Consider the following 23,665-nt stretch of genomic DNA (forward strand, 5'->3'; position numbering starts at 1 on the left):
CATGTACGCTACGACAGTATTGGGTTTGGGTCAATCTGTCTGCATACACCCAAACCAAACAAGGCACTCACATAGTGTCCACCACACCTAAAAAGAGGGCTAATGATATTTTGCCTAGGTTACACTACACACCTAGGAAACATAAGCAAGGGGATCACCAAATAAGGAGAACCCATCCATCAGAGTATATCTCTTGTAGAAAGACTCTGCTGGGTTTTAAATTGTCAGGTCATTATTATATTTTTTGGCAAAAATAACAAAAAGGAGTGGCACAAGAGGGAGGGGGGAGTTGCTTTTCTACATACCAGTTGCGTAGTCCTGCCAGCCAGTAAGCGTAGAGAGAGAGTTATTGGAATTGTAGAACTCCATCCGCCATTCATAGCTTGTATCATAACAGTTCCCTTCGCAACCAGCCTTGAGCCTAAAATCATCGGTGGGGTTGACTACATACGAGGAGTAGGCCTGCTGGAACAGGGTTCCGCCGCTACAGCTGTGTCCATAGAAAAAGACATAGTGTTAATTGATATGGGGTTGGACATAGGAAAATTGACAAGAGTGGGACTTGAATCTGCAACGTCCAAATTAAGGTGTTGGCACTCAACTAACTGAGATATCTAGCCCTATGTTGGCAGTCTCCCTATATTGTCAGTATCTTTGTTCGGGGTGCCAGACGGAAGCCATACTCTTACTTGACTAATCATAAAATAAATATTTAAAAACCCAAGATATAAAGTTTGTGTAAAAATGACCAGGGGAGTTCAGGGCCCAATTTCATAGCGCTGCTTAGCGGCCAATATTGTGCTTACTGTGCAATAACCGTAAGCACACGAAAAGGCACGCTAACCTTCCAGTGCTTACCGCTAAAAAATAAATGACGTCTTAATGCAAATCCACAGTAAACATGCAATATGGCCCTCCAAATCTGCTGCTAACCTGTGAAATACGCTAAGGCTTAAGCAAATTTTTCTGCTACAGTAAGCACAGAAATTTGCTTTCTGTTAAGCAGCGCTATGAAATTGGGCCCGGGTGTAAAAAGATTTAGTTCCTTAAAGTTTTTGTTTTTTCATTATCAGGTTTTTCTTCTTGGTACCATGATAATTTAAAATTAATATGTGCGCCTTATAAAAGTACATTATCATTATTATTATCAAATAATCCGGCCGTGCATTAACCTAATAGTAGGCTGCGGTGGATCTCCAAGTTTCACGGTGAACCAAATGGAGGCATTGCTGACCCTTGACCCCTTAGTGACAACAACCATTAGTTCAAAGGTCATATTCGGCAGGCAGTGTTCCGTGTTGAACTCCAGAATCTTGCCTCTGTAGTCAAGCAGTCCATTACCTGAAAGAAACATTCAAGACATCTTTGAATTTATTAGAAAAAGATAAAAAATCTTAATATATTGTAAACTTACTGGGTAAATTTGGAATGATCAGGTTGTGAACAAAGACAAATTGACTAGAATGGGACTTGAACCAACCACCTCCAGATTAAGGTGCCGGCGCTCTACCAACTGAACAGTCCATTGCCTGAAGGAAACATCCAATACAACTTTTTCTTTTTCCTCAGAAAAATTAATCTTCTTATATTATAAACACCATTGTAAACTGACTGGATTCTAAATTATTTGGTGTTAAACAAAGACAGTTAAATAGAGTGGGACCTGAACCAACGACCTCTTATTTGGTGATATTATTATTATTGAATTAAGTTAATTGATACCTGTTCCGAAGCATCCACCTTCGTCCATAGAACCAGGAACTGGTGTGAAGGATACATTGGGACTTCTTTGGATATCTCTGTTGTCGTTCAATTTCCATGGCTCGTGGACTCGCTTACAAAAGTACTCAATATTGTCGAAGCCCTGGGAGTAAACAAAAAGGTAGTTGGAATGAAAATGCTCCTCCTTTACAAACTGAGCTTGCACTCCATGCAGAAATGCACACTCCGTACCAGTCTTATCGCACACTCTGTACCAGCCCAATCACACACTCTGTTCAAGATCCAATACAAGGATTCTCTCAAAACCTCAAATCAGATACTCTTCATCATCTATGGTTTTGATCCAACTGCCTCAAAACTTTGAAACAATATCACAAATACCTCATGCCATTTCACTTATTGAAATCAAAACAGAGCTTAAAAGTCACCCTCTCCAGACTTATTTTGCCAAGTTTATTTATTTCATTCTTACTGCGATTGTTAGCTTTTGGCGTAGGCCACTTTTTGAGTGTCACACGCTTGGTTGTTCCTCGCTCCTATAAAAAGGCTGGAGACAATCTATTTTTCAATGCAGCTGTTAAGCTTCGGAATCAACTTCCCTGTGACGTCAAAGAAGCAGAGTCTACTTCGATCTTCAAGCGGTCTCTCAAAACGTTTTTGTTTCCCCACTGAGAGCCTCTTGTAATTTTCTTTTGCTTTGTTTTCTACTTATGTTATTTTGTTTTTCTTGTGAGGCGCTGTGTTAATTGTAGAGCACCATAGAAATGTTTATTATTATTATAGGTGTTTAGATAATTATTTTTATTATTAAACGTTTTGTAAAAAAGACACTTGAAGCAGCATAGTCAAAAGGTTTAGGGACAAAATGTGAGGGTAAACCTTTAAAAAAAAAAAAAGAGAAAAAGATTTTTTAAATTCACCTGATCGTCATCAGCGTTAGGGAGGTCTGGATCACGTGACAGCTCTCCAGGTCTCAACAAGAACGTCTTCCTGTAGCCTACGACTTTGGATGTTGTCTGTCCCTCGAAGATTTGGACCTGTAACGGGGACGATCGCACCTCGATATACTCATCCACGAAAGCTGTAAAATTCACCATGCTGGCTGTGACCATCCGTACGGTATATCTGAACTTCCACAAGCCGACGTCGAGAAAGTACGGCGGGATGTTTATCTCTGCGGTGTTTTGATCAGGTAGATAGAAGGGGTCCCCTACGGAGCGACCCGTTAGCATCTTCCAGCTCCCGACAATCGTTTCCCCACTCATGGGGTCAATCTCCTCCATTGTCCATCCCTTGGTGTTGGTAAACGTTGTGCAATTGACCGTGGTCACCCCTTGCACCTGAGTGTATGCGTTCAACCTCACGATGCCGGGTCCACGGAAGTCCGGGTGACCGTCTCTTATATGGAGTCGCGGGGCGTCGCACGCTGCGTACGACACAGCGAAGAAAATGTCAGCTTTGGAATCGGACACCAAGTTGAATCCAAATGCCGAGAGCTTGTAGTTGCCGGGGTCGTACTCATGGTACAAGATCATGTCTGCTTCAATTGGGGGTAGCGACACTGCTGCTGTTGCGTAGCGTGTCTGACACATGGCGAGGTTGCCGAATAGATCAACGGCACCATCGCCGTAGTTTACCATCAGGCAAGAATCCGTTCCCAACTGACCGACTTTGACGCTCAACGGCTTAGTGAAATTAGTCTTTGCGGTGGCTAACATGGTCGCCTCGATGCCGTCAATGTTTTCATGCAGAATGATGTTTGCGATGGACTGCTTCACATCCCCTAAGGCATTCGTAGCATAAACTCGAACGACGTATGGTCCCGTCTGATGGAGATTTAGACAAAGAAATACTCATTGTTTTCTTCAATGCTATACAATATATACACTGTGCATTGTGCCATTTAAAGTTATTGCCAAAAAAGAAAATTTTGGTTTCTGCACAGAGACACAGCAATTATCATAGTTTGCACAAATTTGTACTGACACCATTTTCAAAACTGTCCCACTTTCAAAACTGTAAGATTGGAATAAAATTAATCAATAAAAAAAAAAAAACCCAAAGTACTATCCCTTGAAATAATGAATATTCTTACTGCACTGTATCTGTGGGGTATCTTCAGTTCTGAGGAGGCTTCATTTGGGGAACCATCATCGTAGATCAAAGTGAACTCCATATTCGTTCCTAGGAAGCAAAATCATAAAACATCAAATTCATCGTCAAAATCTTGAACAATTTTGTGAGTAACAGGCCAGTTTCAAAGTGCAGAGATTTTTCAGTGTGAAATATTTAACATTGGGAGCTGCATTATTTCACGAAAATAACGATTTGTGAGGAAAATATGTAATCTGTAATGGAATGTGCATCTGATCAAATTAGTGGCTTCTCGCAGGTAAGATTTGAGTTATGAAGCTTTGAACATTCCCCCTCCCCGAAGAGGACCCAGGGAGTAACTGTAGTATAATATGAAAGTGTAAGGCCGCCATGGGTAAGGATGTCTCAAACTTCAACGCAAGATGATGCTCCGGGCATAGCCATAGCTGGATGAGTTGATTTGGAAACGCTTTAAAGCCATTGGACACTTTCTGAACAGAACAAAAATTAAAAGCTCACAGATTTACAAATAACTTACAAGGTGATGGTGAAAGACTTCCCTTGAAATATTACTCCATGAAATGCTTTACATTTTGAGAAAACATTAAAACAATATCAATTCTCCCGACTCCGCTGACAGATTGAGCCTAAATTTTCACTGGTGTGTTATTTTATATACAAGTTGTGATACACGAAGTGTGGGCCTTTGGACATCACTGTTTACCGAAAGTGTCCAATGGCTTTAACAGTCTGTTTTCAATATAATGTACACCGTTTAAGAAAACATTCACAAGTCAACTACTGAAATCTCCACACTGATGAAGACTTACCAGTTGTAACCCTCGGAACAAATACAACATCAGAGTTCAGTGGAAACGTGTTTTGGATGGGTCCAAATCCAACTTGTTCCGCACCGTCTAGTGGTAATGGAGGCTTGTACATCGGCTCTAGATACAACCCGGCTATAGGCTCAATCATCATCACCTGAAACAAGGAACAATTTGTAAAGTAATAATAATAGTAATAACAGTTATACATACCTGTCCGGATGTTGTAAACTTAGGGAGACGAACAAGATGCGTCATCTCATTAACATAGCTGTGCCGGGAGACACACATGTAAGGGTAGCTTCGAAGGAGATGGACAAGATCTTTTAAAAGTACCAAGACCTGGCTCAGGAACTTTTTGTAAAAGATTTGGCAGGTGAAAGTGAAACTACATTAGTCCCCCGTGTTGGTTGGAGCACTTTGCATTGTTCCGAAAGTACTTGGGAATCATCTAGACCAAATAGGGACAAATGTGAGGGAAGCCGACTCTTGGGAAAACTACAATCCAGACCAAAATGCTTGGGCAACACGATAGTAAACACACCCAACCCGGTTCCTACGCTCAATGTTGTTAACCCCAGCTGGAGCGCAGACCGTGCAATGAGAGCCAACGTTGAACAGGGGAGGGGGCCAAACGAGATATGACCAAGATTGTAGATATATTAAAATTGTATTGAAAAGGAGGGAAATTTGGAAGTGAAACTTAAAATCAAATTGGAAAATGGGGGAAAAAAATTAAAAATAATAATAGTACGACTACAATAGGAGACTTTTGCACGCTAGGTGGCAGCAGACTTACCAGGTAAATTTCCATTGTTCACATAATTCTAAGCATGCGCACATAACCAAGAACTGTGGATTTTACCTGGTAAGTCTGCTGCCACCAAGCGTCCCCAAAAACACCCCTTTACCTCAAACTCATACACTTCCGATGATATCTTATTGCTGATGTTGACTCTAGCGATGTAAGTGCCACTAAAGCGTATTTTATGAGGGAATGACTCAATTGCATTATCGGTGGTAACACTGATGAAATGAATGGTACTGTTCTCAAAGTAGTTGGTACTGACAGCAAAGAAAGCCCCTGTGCCGAGGTTCTCACCGGCCGGCAGATTGATTGTCACCGTGAAGTTCATGAAATTATCTCTTCCAGCTGTTGGGAATTTAAAGGATTCGAGTAGCTTTTTCAAAATGTCCACAGATTTACATTAAACTTACAGGGTTTGAAGATAATGAAAGTGGAAAGCTTCCCTTCAAATATTAATAACTGAGGTTCTGTATTTTTTTGAGAATTGAGTAAAACAAGTCACAAAATAAATTTCGTCTCAGTAAGACAAAAAATTATTTTAGCATGTAAAATCCCATTAACCAATTATATACATGTATACCATAACCATAGCATAACTGGTTAATAAATATATGTTTTTACATGCTAAAACTGAGACAAAAATTATTTGTATTACTCATTTCTCAAAAAACTACAGCACCTAAAATTTCAAGGGAAGCTTTCTGCTATCATAATCTTCAAACTGTGTAAGTTTAGTGTAAATCTGTGAACATTGTGTTTTGTGTTGCAAAAAGTACATAGACCCAGAAAATAGTGTGACACTTAAAAACATAGAAATAGAATATAAATAGACATAGAAAATGAAAAAAAAACATCACTAAGTTTGGTTGAGTAGTACATTCTTCCCATGATATCAGTTTCAATAAATACAACATTCACCCAGTGATGAGTGTCGTTCCGAACAAAAAAGTCTGAAACTACAATCTAAATTTGAGGAGGTCTATTGAAACAATGTAATTTCCTGGAGTTATAGATTTTAAAGATCTTCTAGCAACAGAAGCACAGTGAAGAAGATAAAGGAGCAGGATTTATCACTATCGGTAGAAAAGAACAGCTATTTTTGTCACCAAGTTGGTACAAAAAGTCAGCAATCAGATAGAAGTCTGAAAGTTCTCATATCTGTTCAACCCACTTGTGAACATTTGTTAACAAACTAGGCGGTCCCATTTTAGTGGAAACAGCAAAAAGTAGTTTATGTTTTGTGTGGCACTTTGTACACATCCATGTAAGTCTCTGACTCCAATGCATACAGATGATATTTAAAGTACGGTACTTGCGAGATAATAATGAAAGAAAAAAAACACCCTTGTCACACAAAGTTGTGTGCGTTTAGATGGTTGATTTCGAGACCTCAAGTTCTAAATCTAAAGTCTGGTAGAGTGGGCTAAACACAAACCTTCCATTTCTAGTTTAAGAACTTTTGATAGTACAAAATAATGTGAGAAATGACTCCCTCTGAAGAAAGATAATTTCTCACTAAAGTATTTGAATCGTTAGTCATCAAAATTTTGAGAAAAAAAACCAGTGAAAATCACAGAGCAATGTTTTCAGAAGAGTCCATCAATCCTTTGTACATGCATAAATAATTTTAATGAAATTGTTTGACTCAATTCTCAAAAACTACAGCGTGTAATCTTTCAAGGAAAGCTTTCTACCATCAATGTCTTTAAACTGTAGATTAGAAATCGGTGGATGTTTGTGTTTACAAAAAGAACTGAAACCCTTTCAAAAAGAAAGTGAGATTGACATACGTTCGTGAGGTTGCGGTGAGTTGGATGAGATGACAAAGTGGTCTCTGTTGATAGGGTACTGAACATTGACCTCTGCGGTCGCCGTCTCGTTGTTGGCAAAGTTCATGGCTAGAACAGTGATCGTGATAGGTCCATCCTTGTTGGTGTAGACGTGCGTGTTGGTGTCAGCGTCTTCGTATGTTGCGGCTACATTAAAAACCAGTGAAAATATTTTGCCATCAAGCAGAATAAAAATAAATGAATAAAATTTATCCAGTCAGATTCCCTTGTTGTTTATTACTTGTCATTCAAAACAATTTGACAGTTTGTTTTTTCTTTTTTGCAGTCCCTGGGATTCAAACCCACACACCCTGATGACTGTCAGGATCGCGCTGCGTTTTTTCATTTTTATTGCTCTTTAGCCACCCCTGCAACACATTGGTTTAGCCATCTCGCATGATGTATAGCCTGCAGCCAATCGCGCACATTTAATTTTCCCGCTGTCTAGTGGTAAGACATCTGCTCTAGCAATGCAAAAGTTGTGGGTTCAAATCCCACCCAAGTGATTTGCCTGTGGATTTCAGTGCTTAAAGGACCATTACAGAATTGGTTTGCTGGCACAGTTGCTGAAAAAAAACGATTACAAATTTTGCATTGCATCGTTGCCAAAAAAAGTCAGATTATTTATTTCTCATTGAATATGACATTTCAGACAGAAATATTACAAGGGATGTTTTCTACTATCATTATCATTAGACCGGGTAAGTTTTATGTAAATCTGTGATCTTCATGATGTTTGTTTCTTACCAATTCTGTAGCATTCCTTTAAAACACATCCCTATTAGGGTAAAGACAAGTTTTGAATCCTAAGGACCATGTCACACGAGGCATTTTACAGGCAACCAGTCCCAAGGCAATCTCAGAGAATATAATTCATTCACGTTTGAATAAATGTCCACATACATTCCTTGGAAACGTAAGGCATTCGTTTGAAAACTACTCATGTCCTAGTTGGTTGCCTCCAAATTGCCTGTAAAAGTTGCCTCATGTGACGTGTGACAAGGCCTAGGTAAAACCACAACATAACAAACCATACCTTGTCGGACAGTGACCTCTTCTGGGCTGTCGTCTCCCCAGTTCCAAGTATAATTCACCCCTACACCTCCAGCGATGCGAACCGATACTGTGACAGTTTCTCCCAGCCGTAGTACATCATTGTCCACCTCCACTTGCAGACCTAGTCCGGCCCAAAACAAGATCAAAATTCAGGGACCAATTTTAGGTGAGGTTTGCGATGTCACCATGTGTAAATCTCTTCTTTTTTCATCTCTCTTTTGTTTTTGAGTGTAGTTGGTTCTGAAAAGAACTGGTGGTTTTTCAGAACCAATGTTACTCAAAAAAAAAATTAAAAGAGAAGGGATTTACTCATGATGCTACCCCCCCCCCCCCCCCAAACCTCAGCTGATTATATTACCTCCATGCATTTAGGGTCCAATTTCATGACTCGCTTTACTGCAAGCAAAACATCCATTCTGTTAAATTGTATCACTAGCCACTACAAATTTTTTGCTTGTGCATGAGCTTTCTTCACATTACTTAGCATTTTTCACTATTACATCTAGAGCCAAAATATAGAGATATGACCAAAAGCACAAAGAGTCCATGGTAAGCAGAGCCATGATGTTGGGCTCAGATTAGTCTATACATGAAAAAATACAATTGAAGACGATTATAGGATTTGGGTACTTTTTGTAACACAAAACACAACTTCCTCAAACTTACATTAATCTTACATTTGAGAATAATGGTTATTGAAAGCTTCCCTTAAAACATTACTTGCTGAGGTGCTGTAGTTTTTGAGAAATGAGTAAAACAAGTCACGAAAATACATCATACGCTAAAATAATGTTAATCCCAAGACAACATTTTTTGTGTGACCTGTTTTACTCATTTCTCAAAAACTCCAGCACCTCACAAATTAATATTTTAAGAGAAGCTTTCTACCATCAGTATCCTCAAACTGTGTGAGTTTGGTTTAAATCTATGGAAATTGTGTTTTGTGTCCTACAAATAGTATCCAGATCCTTTAACAAAGGGGTGTGACTTTTGTCCCATCCAGAATCATCTTAGTTAAAAGTCCCTTTTTAAAAGTATTCCTTGGAATGTAAAAAGCATAAGATGTTCTTTAAAACTGGTAAATATAAACAAGTAAAAACAAAGAAATTTTAAATGTAAAAAAGAAAATATTTTAACAAGGTCTGTGTCTTTAAAGTTTATGAGAGCAAAAACAGAAAGAAAGAAGAAAATATAAAGAATGAAAGATACAGAGAATGAAATGGTTAATTGGAAAGGGACAATAAAAAAGAAGATTGTTAGTAACAATACAATATATGTTGATTAAACTGTTTTCTAGCTCAACAAATTAAAAAATTGCAGTAAACAAACCGGAACATCATCGGGGCCCTGTTTCATAAAGCTGTTAAGCAGAACATACGGCTTAGCAGATGTCTTTGCTAAGCATAAATTGAGTGGGGCACAAGTTGCAGAAATGTCAACTTTATGGAAGTTTCGCTGTTAACCCATTTCAAATTTGTCTGTGCTTATTAAGTTTTTCAGGCTCGACTGAAATTGGTCCCTGGGGTATGTTGGGACTATTTGTCAACACAAACCAGGGCCCATTTTCATAGCGCTGCTTAAGCTTAAAGAATTTCTGCTAAGCACAAAATGAGCAGGACACCAGTCACAAATTGCACGTGAGACATGGTGGATTGGCTGGTAACCTTAATCAGGTGAGCGTAATTTTGTTATGCTTAGCTACTTTTATCTGTTTAAAAGTAGCTCTATGAGATTGGGGTCAGGTCACAATTATATACAAACACATTTGGGAAAGCAAAAAGTTGTTATGACTTGTAAATGACGATAACAAACTATTAATTAAGAAAATATTTTAAACCTTATGAAAATATTTGAAGAAAAAAAACCCCAAGATGCGACAATGTAAGAATCCAACTTGTACCTTCCACGATCTCCTGCACCAGAATGTAATCAGAGTTAGCAACTGTTGGCCCGGTTACAGCGTAAACAAACGCTTCCACTTTGTAGGTTCCGGCCACAGGGAATGCGTGCTGGATCCATACCTTTGCGGGGTCGACCATCGTCCCGCGGACATGGTGACGGATCTGATACCCGGGGCTTGGCATCGTCAGGGTACTACCAACGGAGGCAGTGGAGCCGCTGAGCTGGAACTCTACCGGGCTTCCGGATGGGATGGCCTCGTGGGCTATCTGAGCTCCGCCGGTTTTCGTTTCGAACCCTAAGACGTAGCCGATGCTCATTTTGATTGGTGAGTTTGTGAGGTCGTGAAAGTAGTGTCCAGCTGTGAGACCAGTGACTGGTATGACCTGTCAAAGGAACAAGTGAACATCAAATACATGGCAAAGTAGTTTCAAAATAATAGTTTTAAGACACGGTTTTCAGTCCTTTGAACAAAGTAAGACAATAACTTTTAGCACAAAGGCTAACCTACCAGTTCATAAGGTGTAGGCATTAATAGACTTTTCACCAGCTTTTTCTGATTTTTCCAAGGGTAAAAAAATCAGACGTTAGACCTAAATAGGAGGAATATCATGCCTGAACTTTAACAGTAGGGTCATGTATTGTTTTCTTTTGTCAGTTTAATAAGGGAATCAATGTGTGGTGAAGAGGTTTTTAACTAGTGGTTTAATCCCACCGAGAGGAAGTTGAGGTAAAATATCAAGAACCAGGCCTCGGCGGGTTTAAACCACTAGTTGAAAACCGATTCAACACACTTTGATTCTCATTCATAAATACCTTTTTGGTCAAAAAACATCAACACTTTTGGTCAAAAAGTAAAATAAATGCAAAAACTATAATTGTTCAATGATTTCTTTCAACACAACACCCCTCCAGCTATGAAATGGTTAGGCCCTCCACCGCCCTCGGGTATCGCGTGATGTGGCACAACTGTTTCAGCCGTTGCTCTTGACCAATAGGAATGAAGAAACTGTCTTATAAGCACAGGTGCAAGCTCGAGTGTCACGCCCATGTTTCAACACCTTTTACAGGTCATAAACAGAGGTTTAGACACACCCACGTGACGCGCTTTCCACCAATAGGAATAGCGAAACTGTCACGTGGGTGCGTATAAACCTTTGTTTTTGACCGGTAAAAAGTGTTAATTCATGGGCATGACACGCGACTTAGCACCTGTTCTTATAAGACAGTTTCTTCATTCCTATTGGTCAAGAGGAACGGCTGAAACAGTTGTGCCACATCCTCGATACGTGCGACGCGCACAGCATTCCCTTATAAGGAGTTGTTTACCCGAGGGCGGCGGAGGGCTTTACCATTTCATAACTGGAGGGGTGTTGTGTTGAAAGAAACCATTTAACAATTGTAATTTTTGCATTTATTTCACTAATTGACCAAAAAGTGATGATGTTTTTGACCAAAAAGGTATTTATGAATGGGAATGAAAGTGAGTTGAATCGGTTTTCAACTAGTGGTCTAAACCCGCCGAGGCCTGGTTCTTGATAATTTACCTCGACTTCGTCTCGGTAAAATTATCAAGAACCAGGCCTCGTTGGGATTAAATCACTAGTTGAAAACCTCTTCACCACACATTGATTCCCTTATTAGTTTGTTAAGTATTTACCAAATTATGACCTATACCTTAAAGGAACAGTCACAAAGGAAATTTTCTTCCAGTGTGTCATACTTTTGACAAAGTGCTGTCATTAAATTAAACAACTTTTGTCGAAGGGGCAATCAATCTATACACACCTGAACAACCTCGTACTCGGCCCTGGGATTGTCAGTGGTATCCGTCACATAGCGTGCAGACTCAGCAGGGCACGTACTACTGGTACTACAGCTGGTACCCGTCAAGCAGTAGTATTCCAACCCACTGCAGGTCTCCTGCGTACGGCGTGAGCGCATGGTCCAGTCAAAGTCGCATATTATTCGACACACGTTGTCCGTCGGGCAGTAGGTGTTGCTTGGCGATACGCATACCGGGTTGTAAATCTAGAAATTTAAATCCCACAAAGAGAACAATTAGGGGATGATACGATCAACATCAAAGAGCTCAAGTTGTGCACTGGATAGACGCACAAATGCTATGCATCACACAACCATCTTCCCCATAATGGTACAATGTTCCCTCATTTGGGCCACCAGTAGTGTTGGTGTGCATGCCCGATGTGCAATTTACGTATTTAGTGAGAATTGATATATATTTGGTTTGCGGTAACACCATGTGTGTATATACTTGCCAGGCAGAATTTACTCTTGTAGAGACAACTGTCTTGCTATATGTTCTACCACCGCGGAGTAGATTTATCAGATTTTTCCAAAGACTTCTTAGTTCTGAAAAGAACTGTCCTGCTTATTAACTACTACCTGGGCATAAGGTACAGAAAATCGCCTTGGACTACTACTTTAGCTTATAGGATTGTTATTACCTGTACTACGGCAGAGTGAGTTCTTAAATTGGTCTCAACGTTCGACTGGCTTGCTCTAGTCATCGTCAGGAGACTGAAGAAATATGGGCCTATTTTTAGAGGATAAATATTATACTGAAATGCCCTACTCAAGGACAAAAGTGACACAACTTATTTCGCAGATTAGAAGGCCGGATATTTTTGCTTACACGCATGTCAAACCCCAATGTTACTAGGCAGTCTCCGCTAACATAGCTATCACAGAAATTATGAGCTTGCCCCATAGGCACTTGTAATCACAGAATTTTGCGGTAAACAGAGCCATAAAATAAAGCCCTGCAGAGAGCAACTCAAGACTACTCCACACTAAGGTGCAGTTCTCGGAGGGGCATGAGCATCATCAAGAAAACACGAGGAGATTTTTGTCATGCTTTTGTTTTTCAAACCTTACCACAAAACTTAGAGTTCCATCTCCAACCTCGCTGATGAATGCTTCGATAGACACTAGCTGAGATGTCTCCAGCGTCTCAGCCCCGGGGATGACCCAGAAGAAAGGAGACGTTGATGTCTGGATCTCGCTACTTGCAGGTGATGTTAAGGCGGGATCTTGAGAAGCATATCCCATGGAGAAGTAAGTTGGAACTGGATGGGAGAAGGCAAAATAATTGGAATAAAATAAAATCAGATCTTATAAGCCCGGTTCATACTTCTTATGACGCAATAATTTGTATGCGTTCCCTATTCACATTGTGACGCGAACAAATTCATCTTGCACGAGGCATTTGCAAGAAGTATGAACTAGGCTTTGGATTAATATGGACAATTTGATCAACATTTTCAGCACACGTAAACAGTAAATCGGGAACCAACCACAACCCAGTTTCATAAAGGTGTTCGGCAGAAAACAATGTTAAATGATTTTTCTGCTCAGCAAAAATCTGCAGGGAACCAGTTGTGCACAGGGTATGTAACATGTTTAATTAGATGGCAACCTTTTTCTCTTGAGCAAAATTGTTCAGGGCATAGCATTTTTTTAATGGAAGTGTTGTGGTCGTGCTGTTTAGAGCACCGAATTAAAACTCTGGTTTTTCTGATCAGCAGAGGGCGGGTTCGAGTCCCAGTCGAGACCCTTTAATGGTTGTATTGCTTAAATTTTGAATGAATTTGATTTCGAAACCTCACATTAAATTTTGAATTTGAGGTCATGAAATCAAGCATCTGAATGCACACAACTTCGTGTGACAAAAGGGTGTTTTTTGTTTCATTATTATCACGCAACTTCGACGACCATATAAGTTCAAATTTTCACAGGTTGGTTATTTTATGCATATGTTGAGATACACCAAGTGAGAAGACTGGTCTTTGACAATTACAAATAGTGTCCACTGTCTTTAATAGTACAACGAAACACAAGACATGAACATCTTTGCTGGTTTTCTTATTTACGTTGTGATTTTTTACTTGGTAGAAAATAATGTTTTAGGTAAACAAATAAATTACCTTAAAGTTAGCAAGTTTGTGTTGAAGCGGCTGCGTGTTATGTACAGGGGCTAGCTTCATAAAGCATAAAGCACAAAGCACAAACACTCGCTAAGCACAGAAGAGTCTTGCTTAGTATAGCTGCTTATAAGCAGCCAAATTTGCATTAAGTTTGTCTTACTGTGACTGGTGCCCCACTCAATTTTTGCTGAGCAAACAAATTTGTCAAGAAGTATTTTCTGCTTTATGAAATTGGGCCTGGGTTGTTTGAGTGATTTGAACTCCAAAGGAGTCAAAACGGTTCAAGGTTCAAAGTTTAAAGTTCTTACCTCCAACATTGGTTTCATTTCCTGCAACTAAATCTGGCGAGACGTCAAATTTTGGTGTCATCTTTGGGTTGTTTCCTTGAAGGACTTCCACTACGCAGTCAAAGTCAGACGCCACTCCTGCAGCAAACGGACAGATGACTGTGACACCAGCTACGGCAACATCCACTTGAACCGGAATGGAGTCAAATGCAACCTGAAGAAAGAAGAGGAGTTAATAGAAGGATTAAAGAGGGAGGTAATGGGAAGAGAGGAGAAGGGTTGTTTAGAAGGGGAGACAGGGAAGGATGTGGGTAGGACGAGGTAGAACACTGGGTAGGATGGGGGTAGGATGGAGGGGTGTGATGGGGTAGGGTAGGATGGGGTAGACAATGTGGTAAGATGGTGTAGAAGAGGAGTAAGATGGTGAAGAAAAGGGGGAAGATGGGTTAGAAAAAGGGGTTAGCATGGGGTAGATAAGGGGGTTAGGATGGGGTAGAAAAGGGGCAGGAGGGGGCAGAAGTGGGGGTGGGAAAGGATAGAAAAAGGGGTAGACTGGGATAGAAAAGGAGAGAGGGTGGGCAAGATAAGGAGGACAGGGTAGAAAATAGGGTAGACAGGGTCAAAATTGGGGGTAAATGAAGTAGAAAAGGGGGTCGGATTGAGTAGAAAAGGGGGTCGGATGTAGTAGCTGACGAGGTAGGAAAGGGAGTACAGTATGACAGGGTAGAAAAAGGGTAGGATGGGGTAGAAGAGGGGTGGGATGGGGTAGAAGAAAGGAAGGGATGGGTAAAAGGGGGGTAGGATGTGTAAGCGGTAGAAATGGTTAACTGGAAGTCGCAAGTTACGTTTAACTGATGAGGAAAATAAATTCAGATACACAACCTTTTTTTCATATCTTACATATATATCATTTTGTACCGTCACCGATACAATATAATCCCCAAGTGTAGTGTACACATGATTGTTATCACTGGACAGTGCACTCCCATCACCAAAGTCGAAGGAATACTTCAAGTCTGTTCCTTCCACTTGCGCCACATTGACCGGTGCTTTGGTACCGACAGTGTAAACCGTGGTAGCGTCCAGCTGAACTGAGGCGACAGTCGCACTGATGCTGTAGACGAGTATGTAATCAGCACTGCCGCAGACTTGAGTGTTGTCGCCTGTGCAGGGCGTGTTGCACAGGGTTTCATCGATTTGTTTGGCTGCTGGGTCTGGGGTGGAGTCGGTGCAGAGACAGTGTTGACCAACCTGGAAAATAATGGACAATCAGAAACTTAAACACCATGTGAAAATCTCTCTTTGACTAATGTTGCTTCTGAAATGCTAAGTTTTTGATGATGGAGGAACCTCTTAATAAGGGAAAACCCATGCAGTCAGGTAGGGACTGAAAAACCCAATCCAGAACCAGTGTCTACAGAGGCGGGGAAAGAAACCACCGATTCACCCTGATTTTTCCTTGAAAGAACCAACAAATTCTGCGTCAACAAGAAGGTTTTGTCAACTTTCTTTCAAAAAGTCAAGGGTTTTATTCTGACAAATTTATTTTGTGCTTGGGCTCGGACAAATTTCAGAAATCCCAGCGCTGTCGGGTTAAGGTGAACTTACTTGTAATGCAGCAAATGCATAGTCCTGATTGCCACAGGCTCTGGCACAGGTGTCATGATCCAATAAGCTGGGATCATAATTGCCGGCTGAATTCAAGAATGTACGACTCTCCTTGGTGATCAGGTAGCATCCATCCAATATGGCTGCATCTATGGGTAAAGTATAACACAGTAGCTGTCAAAATTTAATAGAATTTGCATCTTGGCCGAAGGGGTAGAGTTCAGGAAGATAATTTCTGGAGTTAGGGTTCCAGTCCTCTGATGGCACTCAAGTCCATGAGCAAGACGGTCAATCATCAAGCAGACTTCAATATAGTAGGCCTATAGAATAGTAGGCCTCCAAGGCCTCCATCCATCTGGCGAAGGAAGGAAGAACGCTGATTAAGACTTGAGAATAGGGGACTAGGGGAATGAGAACTTCATTGTTCTAGGGTAGGTTTGAAGTAGTGACTTGCAAGACCTATCACCTATCCAGGTAAAAAAAAAGAACAGTCACGATGACAGCTGACAGATGAATGTTGAAGCAGCAGTTGGAAGCTGCTTCCTTGACTGAATTTATCGTTGTGGCCATTCACAAGTAATTTTGGATAACTTTCCGTATGGCACCACCACTTTTCCACAAATTTTTACAAAAAGGGATATCTCATTGAGGTAAATTAGAAAAGATACCATATTAATTCATATCTAATGAAAAAAGTGGTGGCGTGAAACTTTTCCATTAGGTTAAATGTGATCAAATTTAAATAAAATAGAGGAATAGAAAATGAATGAACATTACTAAATAACATTTCGTTCCAATTCCATCATAACAATTACAATACAACAGTACCATCATCATGACAAAGTTTACTTATAAAAAATAAAAAGAAAATTATTTTTGCTATTTTTTGCGTCAGGGAGTCCAACCTGGGCTAATCATTGGAAAAGTTTCCATATGGCGCCACCACTTTTTCATTCGAAATAAAATAATATAGTATCTAATTTACCTGATTGATATATCCCTTTTTGTAAAAATGAGTGAAAAAGTGGTGGCGCCATACGGAAAGTTATCCTAATCAATAATCTACTAATAATGGTCTTGGCTTTGGATGATTTTTACCGAATCCATGTTTTTCTGGCGACTTGATGACAATTTATTTTGCTTGATTACTACTGTTTCGTATGGATTCATCTTTCATCGAGATTTAGTTTGTCGTGTCTCGCATCAATGACAACGTGACGTCCGGAAACTGGGCTTCTTTCACGCTCTCGGGTCACCAGTCGATCAATTGAGGGGTACGCAACACACGACTTCCCTCCACTTGCAGTTATTGTAAATGCCAGGCTTCCGAATCTTAAAATACTTTAAATAAGTCACAGATGAACATTTAATTCGTAGTTTCATGGAAACACGGAGAAGGCTCCGAGTTGGCTGTGGAATTTTACATTTACCGGTTTGTTGTTGTTGTACGGCGCCCGCTGTTGAGTAAGACGGGAAAGTAAACAGTTATTGTAACTGTTTACCGTTATAATTGTAGTGTATTATTCCCAGGCGCTTTCATGGAAGTAAACAGTTATTGTAACTGTTTACCGTTATAACTGTAGTGTATTATTCCCAGGCGCTTTCATAAGACCGCTTGTGTGGGGCGGGCTACCACTGACTTCTGTTTCGAATTCAAGATGGTGGGCCAAGTGGCCAAAAGAAAAATAGGCTCATCATACTATCCCAATTTGGATGTGTTACCTCTGAGGAGCTAACAAACTCTCTTCCCTCCCAGGTAGACCATCAAACATTTCGTTTTTTACATATGGAAATACCAGTGGTTAAAGACAGCAGACACTATTGTCCAAAAGATCAGTCTTCTCACTTGCTGTATCTCATCATATGCATGAAATAACAAATCTGTGACAAATTTGAGCTCAATTGGTCGTCAAAGTTGCGAGATATGAATTAAATTAATAAAAAAACACTCTTGTCACACGAAGTTGTGTGCTTTCAGATCAGATGCTTGATTTCGAGACCTCAATATTTCTACACTTGAAGTCTCGAAATCGAATTCGTGGAAAATTACTTTTGTCTCGAAAACTACGTCACTTCAGAGGGAGCTGTGTCTCACAATGTTTTATAAAATCAACCTCTCCCCTTGCCAAGTAAATTTTTATACTGATCATTATTTTGAGTAATTACCAATAGTTTCCACTGCCTTTAATGCAGCACTTGCAATCGCAAGGTTTCGAATCCTGCCAAGCTATAACCGCTGATTTTGCAGGACCGGAATAAGTATTGTCGTCTCGTTACTGAATCCGCAGTTTATTGGTTTGTGCAATTACACAAACATAAAGTTTCTTGTGTATTAGTATAAGGGAGACTTTGGCTGTTGCCACTGACTTAGCGTTAATCCCTTGCGGAAGTTTGCCGGCGAAATCGTCACCATAAACAAGCAAACATACAAACAAAAGCACAATAAACAAACAAACAATTTAATCTGTAACAAAGACAAACAAATTGAGCCGTGGATTTGAATAGTCCTGTTATCAATTCCAGCCCTTGTTGGCGGTCTCCATCTTTTTGTCAACCATTAATTTGTTGGGGTTGCCAGTCGGAAGCCAACTTGTAAGTGCCATATTAGCATGTAGGCCAACTAACTACCATTATTACTTTGAAGAAAAAAAAATGTATTGCATTTAATCTTAACAAAAAGGTACAACAATGGTATTGTATCCCTCGTTGTCATAGCAACGAAATTGCCCTTCAAAGGCAGGAACTTACGCACGGACCCAAAATCCAGTCGATACCAGAGAGAAAAATTGATCGTCATCAACAAACAGAGGACTTTCTTATACCGTGGAAGGTTACAACATTCTGTTGCTCCAAACTCTGGCATTAACCCGTTCATTATGCCACACTACGGCGATAATTAAACCCTAATTATCGACCTCAGATGTCTTTGTCACTTTCTTCGATTATTTTTTTCCCCCGCTCTATTTGTTTTGATGTATGTATATAATTAGTTATACACTCCGCCGAGCAGTTGACTGGCGACATATTAAAAAACGTCAGAAACACAAAATTTGTTTTATTTCTTAAAGGGGAGGTACACGTTTGGTAATATTGTCAAAGACCAGTATTCTCACTTGGTGTATCCCAACATAATATGCATAAAATAACAAGCCTGTGAAAAATTGAGCTAAGTTGGTCATCAAAGTTGCGAGAAAATGATGCGAGAAAAAACACCCTTGTTGGACAAATTTGTGTGCTTCCAGACAGGAATGTGGCTTTTTATTATTTTCGTGAGAAATTACCTCTTTCTCAAAATCTATGCTACTTCTCACAATGTTTTATACTATCAATGCTCGTTACCAAGTCAGTTTTTATAAGTTAATTTTTTGTTTTGAGTAATTACCAAACGTGTACCTTCCCTTTAAAGGGCAATTGGCGTACACTTGATATTCACTCCTAATGGCTGTAAAAACTGCCTTGGAGCTTTTGATCATTTTGAGAATCATTTCACTTCACTGCTGCAAAAACTAGGGTATAAATTGATTCTTCATTATGTGACAACACCAACATGGTGTTATTTATCCCCATTACTATATCGTTGGTGAAATTAACACCGTGTCGGTGTTGCCACATAGATACCAAGAGAATCAATTTAACACCCCAGTATTTGCAGTGTTCGAATTATGCAAACGGACCAGTATTTAGCAACTAGTGGTATAAACAATTTTCATGCCCCATAATCGTTTCAAAGAGACTAAGCATCAGAAAATTTGCTACAAAATATCAATTGTGCCATCTTTTTGACTCAATGAGGTTCGGTTCCGATGTCGTTTATTTCCACAAAGCAACGGTTGACTTTTTTGTTTTACCTTGTGACTTTAATTGCGATTTCTATAGGCCTACCTCCGTATGCCAATAACGTTCGTCCCAGTGATCGCATTGTGAAGCAATAGCAATCTGTATGAACTATCCCCTTCCTCTCCTAATTAGGAAAACCAAGTGAGTATGTTTTTGAAAAGCCAATAAAATACATTGCAGGGAGAAATGTCAAGAAGGCAACATCAGCGAAAGATGTTTTATTGTAACCAGTTTGTAAAGAGTCAAGTCAATACATTTATTTTCAAGTAATAAATGACAGGAGAGCATACGGCAGTTACAGGTTATATGGCTTCTGACTGCCAACCCCACACACAGAAATGCATTTTTGGCGCTATTTAGATTTGAGTTGTAAGTGTTCATTGATTTTAGGTGGTTTATTTCATAGTGGGGTTTTAACGTATATAAGAGGGCTCCCAAAACACCCTGTGCAATTTTTAGTGGTTTATCAAGTTTTCATTTCTATTTGTTGTCATCTTTGTTTTAATGTAATGTTTTAATGCGGTGGTGCAATTTATGTATTTTACCTGTGCAATCTTTATCATAAATTTGTGCTGCCAGTTGGGTTTAAACAAAAATGTCTGGAATGAAAATTGACAAAATTACGGAGGCCGACAACATAAGGGCTTGATAATAACAGGCAAGTTCAAATCCCCGGCTCAAGTCAATGTTTGTCAACTTAATTGTTTGTTTGTTTGATAGTTTGTTAGTAAGTTTTTTTTATTTTATTTTTATTGTTTGTTTGTTTGTTTGTTTGTCGGGTTGTTTGTTTGTTTGTTATTTTGCTCCTTTAGGATGATGATGTTACAATCAAGGGAACTCGTCAAACTTTTCTGTCAATCTTTGGAGATTTTGTTTTGTGCAACAAAAAGTACCCAAATCCTTCAAAAGGTAGTTTCCACATGCATGCAGATATTTTCTGTATTTAATAGACACCTTAAAGTAAGCTCCCTTCAATTATAATGATATCAATTTACACTACGCCTGTAGAGTAGCTGTTGTTGACAACAGAAAGGAACACAGAGCATTGGTCCAAGTTATTTTCTCTTGATAAGTTAGGGTGCACTCTGCTGTAGTTTTTCTTGTTACAGGTTGTTGTGCTTGGTTACAAAATAAATTTTCCAATTGTTATTTTTATTAACATTAAATAACCAATACAACCAATAAAATAATAAACATCAAAATACCAACAGTAATGCTAGGTAGGGGACAACAAGTCGCCTTCACTACACCCCATCATTGCGAGGCCAATGTAGAAAATTCACGTTATGGCTACCCTCGGTTTGCTGCCATGGCAATGATGCCTGGTATCAATCAAGCTTCCATGATGACAAACATAAACACGTAGAAACAATTGCTTGTTTTAATTATAAAAGGGGATTTAAAGAATTCGTCAGTGAGGGAGGGAGATGGAGAAATCGTGGTACCAGACTTTTGCGCAATCACAGAAGGGGAATGCGAAGACGAAACCATCATTGGTGTCCAGGTAGGAACTAGGAACTAGAACTTTAACTTAAAGACACTGGACACCCTTGGTTATTGTCAAAGACCAGTCTTCTCACTTGGTGTATCTCAACAAATGCACAAAATAACATAACCTGTGAAAAATTGAGCTTGGTCGTAGAAGATGCGAGAGAGTATAGGAAGAAAAAAACACCCTTGTCACACAAACTTGTGTGCTTTCAGATGCTCGATTTCGTGACCTCAAAATCTAATTCTGAGGTCACGAAATCAAATTCGTGGAAAATTATTTCTTTCTCGAAAACTACATAACTTCAGAGGGACCCGTTTCTCAGAATGTTTCATGCTAACAACAGCTCTCCATTGCTTGTTACCAAGTAAGTTGTGTTATGCTAGTAATGATTTTGAGTAACCAATGGTGTCCAGTGCCTTCAAAGTGTTTTGCCAGTGTTAAACCAAACACAACCTGCCTCACGCGGAGGGCACAAAAGATGCTAAATCCAATTTTGGGCAGATTTTACCCGAAAACATCAAACTTAGACGCTAGCCATTCTCATTTGATTCGAGAAACTATTTATAGTTATGGCAATGAAACCAAGGATGTCACCTAAACGAACTTTTAAGTTCGTTTTTAAAAAAGCTCTGAAGCTCGCTAGATAAGTGAGGACTCGAACCAAAACTCTGCTGATCAGAAACTCAAGAGCTTGAATCTGGTGCTCTTAACTGCTCGGCCGGTACAATACACCACAACACAGAGCTTTCATTTGAGGTCGCACTAACATCCGACTCGTCATAATAAGTAGCAATGAATAAAAAGGGATCCTTAGATTGGATGTCGACATCAAATCACGCCTATAAAGTACAAACAACTTACATGTCATTTGTGCGTGCATTGTCTGCGACATAGATAGTGTCAAAGCTGTGTGTGGTTTATCAGTTCACAAACAGAACCCTTTGTCAAAATTCGTTTAGAGAACACACAAATTATTACAACATTTTCTGTCGGTGTATACATTAGGCCATGACACTTTAACGCAAAGGTATCATGGTTTTGAAATCTCCTACCCAATTAGCTTTTTGTGCAGTAAGATAATTACAACCTTCATTAGTAGCAATCGATAATCATGGACGCTGGTGTAGAGCCAGTCTAACATGATCGTGTGGAGTAATCGATGTCGATAGAAGACTATAACGGTATACCGATATACCTGTGACGCACCTAAGATTTGTTTCTATAGCGAGGGCTGGAAAAAAAAAACCTGCTTTAAAGGTGTTTTACAGGATTGGTCGAGCTGAACAATTAGACGCACACCGTGTACATGTTTTGTGTGATGATGAACATATGTGACAACAAACCTGTGAAAAATGTAGCTTAATCCGTTTGTGAGTGGGGAGTGGGGGGGGGGGGGGTGAGGGCAGACGTGCACAATTTTCAGCATGAAACACACACTGTCCCTTTTTTGTTGGCTTTTGAAACTTAAAAGTGTACAGCTGTTTTATGTAGGTTTTCAATTTCAGTTTTCTCAAGTATGGCTTAATTTCATGATGTTTGTTATCATTTTAAAGCCATTATACACTTTCGGAACAGAACAAAAAATTCACAGATTTACAAATGGTGAAAAGGCTTCTCTTGAAATATTATTCCATTAAATGCTTTACTTTTTGAGGAAACATTAAAACAATTATCAATTGTCGATATCGAGAATTTCGGATTTAATTAAAACACAATCATCCACAGGTTTGTTATAATTTGTTTTATATACAAGTTGTGACACATGAAGTGTGGGCCTTTAGACAATACTGTTTACCGAAAGTGTCCAATGGATTTAACTAATGTTTTATAGTTATTATAGGCCTGTAGAGTCATTAAAGTAATGTTGGCATTCGGAATGTCGACAAAGCAACTTCCTTTAAAAAACTCTACGCATTAAACGCCCCCTTCCCCTTCACATGCAGTACCTCTCTCGAGCCCCAGCACCCCGAGCCACAGATCTCGCACTTCATCTGGTGACCGGGGTTTCTCTGCTGCAGGGCCTACTTTGTGGAACCGACTACCCTACAATATACGCCATTCATCTTCATTAGCAGCCTTCAGAAAAGCTCTCAAAACCTATTTGTATGACTCTTAATTTTGTTGTATGTTTATCTTGGTTTTTCTTTCTTTCTGTGTAAAGCACTGTGATACAATTTTTTGTAAGAGCGCTTTATAAATGCCTTTGTAGTATAGTATAGTATATTGATCGTCAAAGACAACCACCCACTTATCGCACCA

The 23,665-nt window shown here is 39.6% G+C and overlaps 1 protein-coding gene across 1 annotated transcript in view; it reads right to left on the reverse strand.

The window, feature by feature from the left end:
• Positions 1-18,952, reverse strand: part of LOC139944116 (uncharacterized) — a 52,890-nt gene extending 33,938 nt beyond the window's left edge. The window contains exons 1-16 of the mRNA XM_071941076.1: positions 18,826-18,952; positions 16,078-16,226; positions 15,370-15,720; positions 14,491-14,683; positions 13,134-13,324; positions 12,024-12,266; positions 10,237-10,621; positions 8,317-8,457; positions 7,242-7,427; positions 5,555-5,796; positions 4,647-4,800; positions 3,818-3,906; positions 2,643-3,548; positions 1,723-1,864; positions 1,173-1,341; positions 306-490 (exon numbers count right to left, since the gene is read on the reverse strand). Coding sequence (XP_071797177.1) covers positions 306-490; positions 1,173-1,341; positions 1,723-1,864; positions 2,643-3,548; positions 3,818-3,906; positions 4,647-4,800; positions 5,555-5,796; positions 7,242-7,427; positions 8,317-8,457; positions 10,237-10,621; positions 12,024-12,266; positions 13,134-13,324; positions 14,491-14,683; positions 15,370-15,720; positions 16,078-16,226; positions 18,826-18,952 — 3,853 coding nt within the window. The remainder of the gene's footprint in view (positions 1-305; positions 491-1,172; positions 1,342-1,722; positions 1,865-2,642; positions 3,549-3,817; positions 3,907-4,646; positions 4,801-5,554; positions 5,797-7,241; positions 7,428-8,316; positions 8,458-10,236; positions 10,622-12,023; positions 12,267-13,133; positions 13,325-14,490; positions 14,684-15,369; positions 15,721-16,077; positions 16,227-18,825) is intronic.
• Between the last annotated feature and the right edge of the window lie 4,713 nt (positions 18,953-23,665).

This window comes from Asterias amurensis, chromosome 11 (genome assembly GCF_032118995.1).
Source record: "Asterias amurensis chromosome 11, ASM3211899v1".
NCBI lineage: Eukaryota > Metazoa > Echinodermata > Asteroidea > Forcipulatida > Asteriidae > Asterias > Asterias amurensis.